This window comes from Chelon labrosus, assembly GCF_963514085.1.
Source record: "Chelon labrosus genome assembly, chromosome: 22".
In the NCBI taxonomy this organism is placed as follows: Eukaryota; Metazoa; Chordata; class Actinopteri; order Mugiliformes; family Mugilidae; genus Chelon; species Chelon labrosus.
Window position 1 is genome coordinate 20,060,889 of NC_140355.1, and position 13,105 is coordinate 20,073,993.

The window sequence follows — 13,105 nt, forward strand, 5'->3', positions numbered from 1 at the left end:
CAGCGGGGCTCACTCTGCTCCTCCACATATCCAGGAGGCTTTCCATGCAAAAAAAAAAATAGCCTGCATGTAAAATTTAGATCTGTCTAACTTGATATTCATAACAGTTAATCAAAAACATGTTTGTGTATTTAAACATTTTCCAAGTAAAACTGCATTGTAGTTTTTAAAACGCCTGCATGTGTGTTTCCAGACGAGATCAACTGGCCCGAAGGAGAAGACGCTCCACCTCCCGACGCTCAGGAGCTCATCACCTTGCTGCTGAGACAGAACCCTCTGGAAAGGATGGGTGCAGGTACGAACCCGTGAACTCTCATGTGCCACCTCAGCAGCGCTCATTATTCCAAGTCACCGTGGGAAGGAATTGAGGTCATCCGGCAGCGGCGCAGTTTTTATCCTGCAGCCTGCTAGCCTCCTTTCTTCCCGGTCCGTGAATCTATACTTGATCAGAGGAGAGCGCAGAGCCGTTAAAGTGACCGTGACCTGGGACAAAAGCTCAGAGCGCATAGTCAGTTCAGTCCAGGGACATCTGGGCCTCTCTCCTCGCGCCAGGCTGCCATTCACAAAGTCTCCTGTTATTCCACGGAAAGGTCACAGGCAGGAAATAGTGCTGCATAATTTATAGTCACGGTATCGCTTTGGCCTGAAGCCACCGGGGGGGAAACAGAAAACATGGCGTAAGCGTTTCTTCGCCTCCCGCGTTTAACTGAACTTCTACTAGTGATTTGCGCAGGTGTTTTCCTCACATTTATCCCGAAGGTTGAATTCAACTCGTCTGTATTTTTTTTTTTTAATCCTCCTGCAGGCGGAGCGGCTGAAGTGAAGCAGCATCAGTTTTTCCACAACCTGGACTGGAACAGCCTGCTGAGGCAGAAGGCCGAGTTCATCCCTCAGCTGGAGTCCGAAGACGACACGAGCTACTTCGACAGTGAGTTGAAAAGCGTTTTTGAATCCGTTTAGGAATCACACGTTCAGGTGTTTTCTTCAGCCTCAAAGTAATTCATTGACAAACAGGAGCTCGTAGCAGCTAATTTGACAGCTCGCTACCTCTGTAGCAGTATTATAGCTCCTGTTTGAGCTCTCCCAAAGCATTATGGGATGTGTAGTTCCAGAACTTAAAGCAGTTTTTCCACAAAAGGACATTTCCTCTTTTTCTTCTGTCCTATATATATCTCAGTTTTAAATTTTCCTAGAAGTATAATGACACTTTGCAGCTCTATTTTAATAATAATAAATTTAAACCTCTCCTCCCTGACAGCTCGCTCCGAGAGATACCATCACCTGGAGACGGAGGAAGACGACACGAACGATGAAGACTTCAACGTGGAGCTGCGCCAGTTCTCCTCGTGTTCTCACCGCTTCTCCAAGGTGCGTCTTTAATCTGTCGAGTTGTCTCTCGTCTCAGTCTAACCTCGATGGCCTCGTCTCTCCTCGTTCTTTTCTCGTGGGAAACAAAGCTCCTGCTTCATATGGAAATTTGCTTCTCTTGTTTTCTCTGCACCCCCCCCCCCCTTCCCTCCAGCCCCTCGGTATTTAAAACGTACATTTCAGCTTTGCATACATTTTCTGGTTGCAAATTAGATCTGTTGTTTTTTTTTTGGTAGTAATTCATGATACAATACAGTCACACAAGCTGGGAGTCACTGCTGTGCTGCATTGCAGTGTGCTCTACTCTCACATCAAAACAAAGCATTACAACCGGTCTCAGAGGAAGAGACGTTTATCCGTCTGCTAAAAAAAAAAACTCTGCGCTTGTAAGAGTTACACGATTATCTCCATGTAACTCGCACAGCACAGTGAATGAGATTCATTCAGTTTTGCATTTACAGCCCTGATGCAGTGAAGTGAATCCTCGGTTGTTTTGTCAGGTTTACAGCAGCCTGGATTTGTCTCGTGGACACCTGGAGGAGAAAGGAGAGACGGAGGAGAAGAAGAGCGAGAGCCCGCTGACCGTGGACTCTCTCAGCTGGACGCCAGACTTCGCTGAAATGTACGTCCAAGATTATCAGCTTCTAATAAGTCACAGGTTAAATAGGTAGATAAATATGGTTTGAAGACACATCCCAACCTTTAACTTACTTCTTTACAAGTCTAGTAGTGCGGTTTATAAAACGTTCAGTCCAATGATGCCAAACATATCTAGCTACGGCATATTTATGCCTGTGATCAGTTGTTTCTGTATTTCGACTCCTCAGATAAAACCTAATGAAATAATAAATAGCTTTTAATTTCACAATTCCACAATACTTCCATCCAAACTACTGAAATCTATCCAAATAATAATACGAAGCTTTAATGTGTTGTTCCAGTCCTCCAGTGATATATAATAAACTCACACGGGCTGAACTTGTCTTGCAAAAGCAGAAACATCCTGCAGCGAAATCATAAAATGTAACTCAACAGAGGAGAATTTGTGGGCTTTAATAGGTTTTATCAAGTCAGCCCAGCAACATGCATACCTGTTTCACTCATAACTGCTGATTTATGAGCCAGACTCTACATTAAGACGCCGGGAAGCAGAGTAACGAACAATCATAGTCCCCGTTCAGACCTTGCGTTAACGTCCATCCTGAGGAATCCAGTCTTAAAGCTGCCCCAACGGTCTCAGGCAACATTTTGAGGTGTTCTGAGACACACGACAAGTCCTAGGTAGAATTAAAGACCACCTACTAGACCAGTAATAGGAGAAATTGTGAGTTTTGCATCATTCGTTCAGGAAAAAAATGCACAGCCGCTATTATAAATGATCACCCGAAAAGGACATAGCACAGGAAGTGTTTAGAAGTAAATCTAAACAAGAATTAACAAATGAAACCTTAACCTGTGTGCTTTCAGCTTGTTCCAAAATGTGTATCGGCTGTTCATGGTTCAGATACGACAGTAGGTAGAGATCCATTAGAGATACCGGCTGTTATGAAATGTCAGCGTTAATTTGCATACAGAGAGCAAAACTGAGATCAGATCCAAAGTGCTGACTTGGGACACATTTTAATGCCAGGTACTTAAAGCTGGTCGCTTGTGATAGGATTCCCCAGGTTGGATGCTAATTAAAGATCTGAACAGGGCCTTGGGGGAGAGCTAGTTTCCAGTCAGTAAACCCTTATTCTCTGTTATGAATACACCTCTGGCTTTGACACAAACTCCGATCTTCTCACGAGAATCTGTCGTCTCTTCGATCCAGGCCCTCGCTGTCCCACTCGACAGACACCGACAGCATAAATCAGGGCCCTCGCCCCGGTTTGCTACCAAAGTTTGCAATCTCGGCCGAGAGCGAGGGAGATGAGACGTCGGGCCTCGGCGACCCCAGCAAGGCCTCCTTCTCCATCGGAGAGCTGCCGCAGGACGAGCCTGACGCCACCACTCCGGGCAGCACCCACAGCGGGGCCACGCTCTCCGGTAAGAAAAGGTTCTTCGTCGTCTGTTGAGTCAGGACAACGCAGCTCTAGCAACCGCTCATTCTAATGCACATCTTTGGTTTTAAATTTTAAATTTAGGAAGTTTCTCAGAACATCTGGACCAGCTGACGCCCAGAGGCGAAGGCTTGGAAAGCCCTGACAGCACCAGTCACGCCTCTGCAGACCAGGAGCCTCAGACCAACTCTCTGCGACCCGAGAGCGCCGCAGAGAAGACGGGAGCTGTCGCCAAAGTCCATAAGTCCGTGTCAACCGGCGCCCTCTCTCTTATGATCCCTGCAGGTAAGTTAAAAACAAACACACCTGCTGCTGCTAACTCAAAAAAAAAAAAAAAATCTGATCTTGAGCCCGGACGTTGAAGGTCAGAGTACATCAGAGCAACAGCGTCTCGCAGATTACGACGCTCGTGATGGACTTTGATTCGATAATGTGAAAGAGATGAAAGCTAGCTCGCTGTGGATCTGTGCAAAATTGCCTTAGCGCGACACCTGCTGCGAGCTCCATTTTACAGAGCGGTCGCGAGCAAATAGCCGAGCACAAGCCGCTAACAAGGAAAATAAGGAGGCAGCACCGGAGCGAGAGGTCTTTACTCCTGGGACAGAGAATCCCATTAGTTTCACCCACAGCAGGAGCAGAATGGAGCCGGCTCCACACCTAAGCGCCGGCTCCAGGGCCAGTTAAAGAGATTTCATTTAGACGAACCTGCTCTTATTTTACAGATATGTTCGGGGTGTCTCCGCTGGCCAGCCCTCTTTCTCCTTACTCCCTCTCCTCGGACCCTTCGTCCAGAGACTCCTCTCCGAGCAGAGACTCCTCCCTCTGCACCACCAACCCACGGCAGCCCGTCGTCATCCACAGCTCTGGGAAGAAGTTCGGCTTCACGCTGAAGGCGATAAGAGTTTACGCCTGTGACAGCGACATCTACACCGTCTACCACATGGTCTGGGTAAGAACGATTCATAAGCTCACCGGTTTGGTGCATTTCAAAGAAATGGCTCAACTGACTTACACCAGTCAGGCATAACATTATGACCACCTTCCTAATATTGCGTAGGTCTTCTCTTGTGCCTCCAAGTGACTCATCAGAGAATGGACATGGGCCTTCTGAGGGTGTCCTGTGGTGTCTGGCTACAGAATATTGTTAGTGGGGGGCCTTTGAGGGGAGGGGCCTCTGTGGATCATCCCACAGATACTTGATCAGTTTGGGATCTAGTGAATTTGGAGGCCAGGTCAACACCTTGTGCTGTTCTTCAGTTTTTTTTTTTAGTTGTTCCTGCTGGGGATGGCTGCTGCCGTCAAGGAGTGTCATTGCTATGGGGTGGGGGGCTGGTCTGGTCTAGGTGGGTGCTACATGTCTAAGTAACCACACCAATGAATGCCAGGTCCAAAAGTTTCCCAGCTGAACATTGTATTGCCACAAGATGGTCAATGTTATTTAACTCTCCTGTCAGTGGTCATAATATTGTGGCTGGTCGGGGTGCTGGTGTGAAAGCTGTCGATCAAGTTCTTGCAATTTTCACGACAATTTAAAGATGAATGCATAAGAATAATAGTCGTTTGCATCTTTGTATTTTAGCTAGATGCCGATAAAAAGTAAACTACGCAGAAACCATTGTTTAAAAACTCAGCTGCAAGAGATTGGGTATAGAATTTTAAATGTCCTACATTATAGATTTATGCGCTCTATCAGGCTAGCTTCTATTACTGTCCTGAGGTTAAATCACTCCTTAGTGTTCCCACTGAATGCCTCGTCACAAAAGGTTTAAATAAAGATTTCCGCTGGTGTTTTTATGTGAGTTTTATTATCTCACTCTTTCTTAGGTTTTTAAAAGTGCTGTGAAGAACAACAGATAATAATAATATTATTAAATGTGTCTTGTGTCTGTTAATCAGAACGTGGAGGACGGTGGACCTGCACACAAAGCTGGACTCAAAGCTGGAGACCTGATCACTCATGTGAACGGGGAACCGGTCCACGGCCTCGTCCACACTGAGGTGGTGGAGCTGCTGCTTAAGGTAACGAGAAGAGTCTGTGTTTATACTTAATCCATAGATTTAAGTACCAATAAACAGTCCCGGCTTTAGGTCAATAAGGATCACCGCTTTATTTTACAATAAAATGTCAGAATAGTAATAGAGAGAAAGCTTTATTTCAGCTTTCAACTTATTTCAGTTTAGATGCACTTTATTAGTATTTGGTAGCACTGACTTTAAGTTTTTGAACTTGGGTCAAAGCTTACAGGTAGACGTCCACAGGCTTCTTAAAGTGATTTGCAGGAATTCCTCTTGAGAGAACCGGTGGAAGTTGGTCTCGCTTTTTCAATTCTGCCTACAAACTTTCTCTTGGATTGAGGTCTGGGGTCATTTACCCAGTCTGCAAAAAATCTTGAACGCATGCTTGGGGTCATTGACTCCTTTTGTGTCTTATTTTGCACCTGCCAAACTCAGGGGCTGCACCAGCATGGGACTCACTATCGGTCTGTTAAGGGCCTTAAATTTGTGTGTGCTGCAATAAACCAGACTTTGACTTTTGAAGTTTTAACTTCCTGGCTGATGCCTTGAGATGTTGCTTCAAGATATCCATCAGTCCTCATGATGCCGTTTATGTTTTCTTGAAGTGCACCAGTCCCTCCGACACCAAAGCAACCCCACAACATGATGCTGCTACCCCTGTGCCACAACTACAGTTTCAGTTAACATAAAAACTGTGGACTTATTTAAAAATCTGTTTTTGTTTGTGACTTCCACGTACCTACCCAACTCATCTGAAGCAGAAACGGAATACTTATATATACTATCATGCTATCTTCTCAGAGTGGCAGCAAAGTGACCATCTCTACAACCCCCTTTGAAAATACTTCGATAAAAACCGGTCCGGCCAGGAGGAACAGCTACAGGAGCAAGATGGTCAGATGTGGCAAAAAGCCCAAGAAGGAGAAGACGCCAGAAAGGTACAAATCTGTCTATCTGTAGGCATATTGGTAGAGAAATAATACGTGTTAAGACACTAGACACTTAGATAGCTGTAATAATTTTTAATTATTATATGTAAAACTACATATAAATGTGTAAGTTATGGGTTAAAACCTATGGGAACACATTTAGGCCTTTTTTTCTCCAGTGCTCAAATATTAAACATAAATGTCGTCATAATAACTGCTTAAAAGTACATCACAATATTGCTTTTAGGTGATAATTGGTAGAGTAAATCTTATTTTTAATGGATCAAAGGGCTCTACGATATGTTCTTTTGCAAAATGTCACACATTGCATGACATGTAAGGATGGAAAAAGCTCAGTGGTTCTGCAGAAACGAGGTGTAGATGATCTAATTTCCTGTCGCCATTACCAAGTTTCCTGTTGGCCTCTAGGGGGCAGCGGTGACAATGAAAGGATATTTGAATATGTGACAGGATGAAAAGGTTGTTTTGCATTTAAACAGCAGAAGCTGAAAAGGTTTTTTTTTTTTTTTTTTTTTTAGGCATGTCTTGTTTAGTACCTGTTTTAGATCAGATTTCGCAGACTGATTTCTTTTTTTCTTCCTCTGTGTTTTGCAGACGACGCTCCCTTTTCCGACGCTTTGCCATGCAGCCCTCTCCACTCCTGCACACAAGCCGAAGCTTCTCCTCCCTCAACCACTCTCTGTCCTCTGGTGAGAGTCTCCCCGGCTCCCCCACACACAGTCTCTCCCCTCGTTCCCCCACCGCCGCCTTCCGCCCCGCACCAGATTTCACCCAGTCAGGTGCAGATTTTACCTGATAGTAGCTTGAACGTTATTCAGACAATGAATTATGTTTGATTACTCATATCCGCTGTTTGTTTTTCTTTATGCTTGTGAATTCCAGGTGGCAACTCCTCCCAGAGCAGCTCCCCCAGCTCCAGCGCTCCAAACTCCCCCGCAGGCTCGGGCCACATCCGCCCCAGCACCCTGCACGGCCTCGGCCCAAAGCTGCCGGGTCAACGGCTGCGCCAGGGGCGCCGCAAGTCTGCCAGTAGCATCCCCCTCTCTCCTCTGGCTCGCACACCGTCACCCACTCCCCAGCCGACATCCCCTCAGCGCTCACCTTCTCCCCTTCTCAGTGGACATCCTGTTGCCATTTCCAAGACGACGCAAGCCTTCCCAACCAAGATACATTCCCCTCCCACAATCGTGCGCCACATTGTGCGGCCAAAAAGCGCCGAGCCTCCTCGCTCCCCCCTCCTGAAACGAGTCCAGTCGGAGGAGAAGCTGTCACCTTCCTACACAGGAGACAAGAAGCACCTGTGTCCCAGAAAACACAGCTTGGAAGTGACCCAAGAGGAGGTGCAGGATGAGGAGATGAGGACTGGGGAGCGGGATTACACTGTCCTGCAGAGTGTGGACGAGACGGCCTGTGAGCCTCTGGCTGTCTCTCGCGTCCGACCGGCGGAGCAGGGCTGCTTAAAGAGGCCCGTCGGCCGTAAGATGAGCCGGCAGGAGTCTGTTGAGGAGCTCGACAAAGAAAAACTGAAGTCCAAGATGGTTGCAAAGAGACAAGACTGGTCAGAGAGGAGGGAGTCTCTGCAGAAGCAGGATGCCCTGCATGAATCGGACCCGTCGTCGTTGTGTGGTGATGACAGGGACGAGGGCTTTCTGCTCCGAGGCCAGAGCAAACCTCAGAGCAGCCCGGAGTCCGGCCATCTGGAGGCCAAAGCTGCTAGCACAACTCTTAAAGACGTCTTGTATAAAAAACTGACCTCACGCGTCTCCGAAGGCGCCAATGAATCGCCTGGAGGCAGCACTGACAGTGAAGGAGGACTCAGATCAGCGCTGTGCTCTATTCAACCAGAATGGCAGCACGGTAGACAGGGTAAAGACACTATGAAGCCAGACAGGCTGGACTTCAAAGCTCCCACCATTGAGTTCACCAGGAAGAGGTTGTCATTTGAAGAACGAGAGGACTGCATGTGTCGTTTGGCTTCAGGGATTCATGAGAACCTCCACTTTGGCTCCACCAGGTCTAAGAGCCTCCAACTGGACTCAGTCATGTCTCACGACCACCTGAAGGCTGGACTGGGGAGCGTTCACTCCAGCCCAGAAGGTTTAGCCCCAAAACTTTTCTCTGGAAGAGGAGAGAGCGCTGTGGAAAAGCTCCAGCTCATCTCCTCTGCAGAGTCTCCTCTCAGAAAGACCTCCTCTGAATATAAACTTGAAGGACGCCACGTCTCCTCTCTCAAACCTCTAGAAGGCACCCTGGATATTGGCCTGCTCTCAGGACCCCGAGTCTCGAAAACAGAAACCTGTTTATCCAAGATGGCGGAGAACACGAGCGACACTGCTTCTGTGAGTCCTCCAACTTGGCTCCAGAGCCCCACAGAGAGACAGATAACCATCCCCCAGCTGAAAACCACAGACAAGATAAAGAGCCCCCTCTCTTGTTCCCCAAGCCCCGAAGCCGTTTCTTCTTTAAATACCACCGTTGTCTCCAAAGACCAGTCAAATAATGCAGTCACAGAAACGAAAGTCGGCTCAAGTGGTGAGAAAACACAGGACAGACACAGCGAATCCTTACGGGCCTCCGCCAACAAAGCCGAGGCTTCAACCTTCACTGTGAAACCAGAGAGCAGGACTAGTGCGAAGGCCGGTTCTCCGCTGGCTCATGAACACAGAGGCTCTCGACACGCCTCCCACTTCTCCTCCTGTGGAAAAACACCCTCCATACGGGAAGTGAGCAACGAAGATCAGGAGGACGAAGCGGAGCAGCAGGAAGTCGCAGCGCACACTACATCACCAAATACTGACAGCTCCAAAACAGGAGCCTCTTTCTCTTCTGCAAAGCTGGAAGTTCACGCAAAAGCTCCCCCTGCGCCTAAACCAGCGGAGACTCCAACTGCAGCCGCTAGCGAACCGCTACCTGTGCCGCAGAGCACAAACTCTAATGGTGCACGGAACATGACCTCTGTTTCTAAAGTGAATGTACAGGACAACTCTGCATCTGTTCAGGTTCCAGAGAATGTGGTTTCGAAACAGCAACTGCCGAACATCTGCTCCTCGAATACAGACGTTCCTGCAACAACGTCAACATTTGGTCCTGTACAAAACAATAAATCTGTCAGTTTAAAAGCAGACTGCGGTGAAACATCTGGTATTAAGGACACCGTGCAGTCTAACAGATCAGCTGATGTAGTCAAAACGGACTCCTTGTTAAATAAGGTCACAGACGTCACACTGGGTGCAAACAAAAAGGATAACACTGTGTCTGCTGGTGCAATAAAAGATAGCGGCATATCGCTGCAGAAGAAAGAAGTTCCCATATCACCAAAGACAAAGACTACCAGCAATTTAAAAGAGCCAGAGCAGCCGTCAAAGAACTGTCCAGCTGCAAAAGCACAACACAAATCCTCTGATTCGGAGCTTTGCACGTCTAAGAAAGACGACACTGTGGCCCCTTCAGTGAAACTGAAAACTTCAGCTTCAGCAACGCAGAGCGAAAACGTTTCAAATCCCAAAAGTAAGTCAAGACCTGACCCGCAACCTGCACCACCCACGTCTGTGAAGACAGAGACAAAAACACATGAAGTGAAATCTCATGGCACGGCTGCGCCCGTCCCAGTAGGGAAGGGCAGTCCAAATTCAAAACAGAAGGAATCTGCGAATCTCTTGGCCGCTTCAAACGTTCAAGTAACCCATGACGCTAAAAGGAAAGACGGCTCAATTCTGTCCGCTGGAGCCGACAAAAAGGAAGAAGAATCTGTGCAGCCGACACATTCGAAGCAAAGAGAAACCCAGCCACCCAAAAGTTCTGTAGCGATCCCGACTCCTGCATCGAAAGACAACGCAGACTCAAAGACAAAACCTCTCCCTCCTAAAGCATCTTCAACTCTAAAGCCTGCTGTAGCTCCAACACCAGTCATTAAACAAAGTCCTCCACCCAGAAACCAAGCTGCAGTCGTTAAAGAGCACCGTGACTCAAAACCAAAAGACGTTGCTTCGCCCCTTAGTGCGCCTCAACAACAGCAGCAGCAGCTCAGGAAGGAGCCGCCTGATGTTTCCTCTCAGTCCGACCCAGCGCTGCAAAAACCTGCCGCAAAGAAAGATTCACCGAGCAGCGGAGGCGCCTCCACAGGCAAGATCTCAAACTGTGAGTCCACAGGCAAGGTGTCCAGAGACGGCCCTAAGTCCGAAGCGCTCAAGCCGGACAGTCACAAGGCCGCAGATACCCGAACCGCCACCCCTGACAAGCAGGCGTCCTCCGGCCGCAAGGAGCAGCCCGAGAGGAAGAAAAAAGAAACCGTTCAAGACGTCACGTCTGCACAGAAAAACCCGAAAAAGGACGCGAGCAGGGCTTCTCCGTCTGCGCCCAAAGACGGTTCGGACAAAGACTCGAGCAGGTGCAAGCAGCCGAAGGAGTCGCCACGTAGTTCCAACAACAAAAAGTAAAGAGGGACGTGAAAATAAGCAGCCAACGTTATCGCTTCAGAGATTTAATCAACGGTTAGAAACAGTTTGTGAAAGCATCATCATGCCTTCTTTGTTTTTTTTTTTTGTTTTTTTTGTTTTTGTTTAAGGACCGGGAAAGCTGTTACACGCTAAGAGACGAAGGTGTTTTTAATACGACAAACTTGTGACGACACATCCACATTTCTGGGTTTGAATGTTTGCAATCGTTAGCCGATAACGTCTGGAATTTTTACTTTAAAGTCGAGTGAATGTTCGAAAAAAAAAAAATGCTTTCGTGCAATCAGTACGTCTTTGGGGGAGGGGGGCGAGAGGAGCCTCGCAAAGGGTCAGGACGTACTGTAGAGTCAGTGCCATAAACTCATTTTTTTGAATTGCACTCGGAGGACCTGACGTCCAAGTCTTTTAATGCAGTAGACCACACGATATTTGCCCTGCAGTTTAGCGGTTGTTGTATTCTTTGCGTTCAGTGTGAATAATTTTTTTTATCGTTGTTGGGTTTTGTGCAGTGGTACACAGAGGGAATGCACTAAAAATTTAAAATTAAAAAAATTAAAGAAATCTTAAATTAGTGAAAGGGCCTTAGACTTATGGGAAAAAACTTGCTGTTCTTAGCAAGATGTGGTGTTTATTCACATTCCTCTGACATCTGTAAATATATTTTTTTTGATTTTTATGCAATATGGTGTAAATACGTTGTAAAACAGGGACGCGTGTCGGGGGGGGAGGGGCTTACATGATTGTCGTTTGTATTATATGTATAGATTTTGCAGTGTCATGTTTGTAAGCTCGATATTAGGAGTCCGGCTTGATATAACTGTGTGGTCTGCAGTAAAGCTACCGCCATGTGTTTCATCTTTTAACATGTCTTCACATGTTCCAAAATTAACTTGAAGGGCGAGACGGGGGATGGGGAGGGTGGGGGAGGGGAGGGGAAGGCTATTTCTTAAAAAAAAAAAAAAAAAAAAGAAATGTAGCATTATAAAACAAAACTGTGAGGGCTGCCGGCGTTTCTCGAGAATGTCTTTATTGTTGCGTTTGCCGCGGCTAGTTTGAAGGATTACGACCGTGTGAAATATGAAATACGGATTGAGATGAACCAGCAATTTACTGCAGTAGATTTCTAAAAAGCTCATTTCGGGTTAGAACCACGCAAAGAGTCTAAAAGGTTCACAAAGTGCTTCACTGTCAGGGTTTTTTTTTTTCGGTGTCCGTGTTGTTAATGTGTTAGAGCAGCTGCTGGCTTAAAACGTCGTCCGGGCAAAAGATTTTATGATTGTTTTCATAGTTCAACAACATACATTTGATGTTGGTACTATACACATAGGTTGTCATATATACATATATATATATATCAACACTCACGTTCACCTATATACACACATTTCTAGTCTATAGATGCCTTTAAATTGCAAACCCTGAGTGACGACCGGAAAGTAGCACTAGTGTTAGCAGTACTGGCTCAGTAATCTCGTTTTACTATTTATACACGGAACAGAAAACACTTCACTTTAACCATGGCACGGCATATATCTAAATGAAATGAAGGTGACACACACACACACACACACACACATGCACGACATCGACGGCAGAGGTTTTTAATGCTAGTAGAATCTGGTTCTGTGTTGTAAATGTATTGCTGATGTACAGCGGAGAGAACAAATGCACCTTAATGTTCACCAGTGTTCAGTTCGAAGGAGGAAATGCGGAACTGAAAGTGGGCTCTGAATCCAACGCTTAAGAATTTGAATGAACTTATGTCGACCGTATGAACCATCCGATCCGCCGCACACACCTTTTTTTTATCATGTGAAAAAGAAAGAAAAATTCTCAAAGCACATTCATTGTTTGTTTACAAAGCATCATGGATGTATATTTTGTATATTGTTGATTTGCCAAATCTATGTTCTGTGTCACGGATAATGTCGTCGTGTGAGGCTCCCTTGCCACCAGGATGTTTAATAAGAACATTCGTCTGTGCAGTAATCGGTGTCCTTTTCAAACGTCAGGTTCTTCTTTGTCCGCTTGTCTCTTCTGTTGTTGTTTTGTTTTGTTTTTTTCCTCTTCCTCTGTGTAAAACTAGTATTAGATGAACTCGCTTACGATGGTTTGTCTTTTTAGAACATGTGCAATAAAAGTGTTTTGAGTTTTGTATTTTGCCCAAGGAAAAGCTCTATGGATGTCATAGATGTTGTATATTAAAACAGATATTTATACTTCTAATGTTGCGTAATACTGAAAATAAAATGGAATTATAAATTATTACTTTTTC

General features: G+C 46.2%; 1 protein-coding gene across 3 annotated transcripts in view; it reads left to right on the forward strand.

Moving 5' to 3' along the window:
- Nucleotides 1-11,698, forward strand: part of mast4 (microtubule associated serine/threonine kinase family member 4) — a 106,986-nt gene extending 95,288 nt beyond the window's left edge. For all 3 annotated transcript variants that reach the window (XM_084572604.1, XM_084572606.1, XM_084572605.1), the window contains exons 19-29: nt 194-295; nt 806-928; nt 1,259-1,368; nt 1,869-1,990; nt 3,182-3,396; nt 3,495-3,695; nt 4,133-4,359; nt 5,307-5,429; nt 6,228-6,364; nt 6,971-7,155; nt 7,259-11,698. In XM_084572604.1, coding sequence (XP_084428730.1) covers nt 194-295; nt 806-928; nt 1,259-1,368; nt 1,869-1,990; nt 3,182-3,396; nt 3,495-3,695; nt 4,133-4,359; nt 5,307-5,429; nt 6,228-6,364; nt 6,971-7,155; nt 7,259-10,812 — 5,099 coding nt within the window. In that variant the 3' untranslated portion in view covers nt 10,813-11,698. The remainder of the gene's footprint in view (nt 1-193; nt 296-805; nt 929-1,258; nt 1,369-1,868; nt 1,991-3,181; nt 3,397-3,494; nt 3,696-4,132; nt 4,360-5,306; nt 5,430-6,227; nt 6,365-6,970; nt 7,156-7,258) is intronic.
- The last annotated feature ends 1,407 nt before the right edge of the window (nt 11,699-13,105 follow it).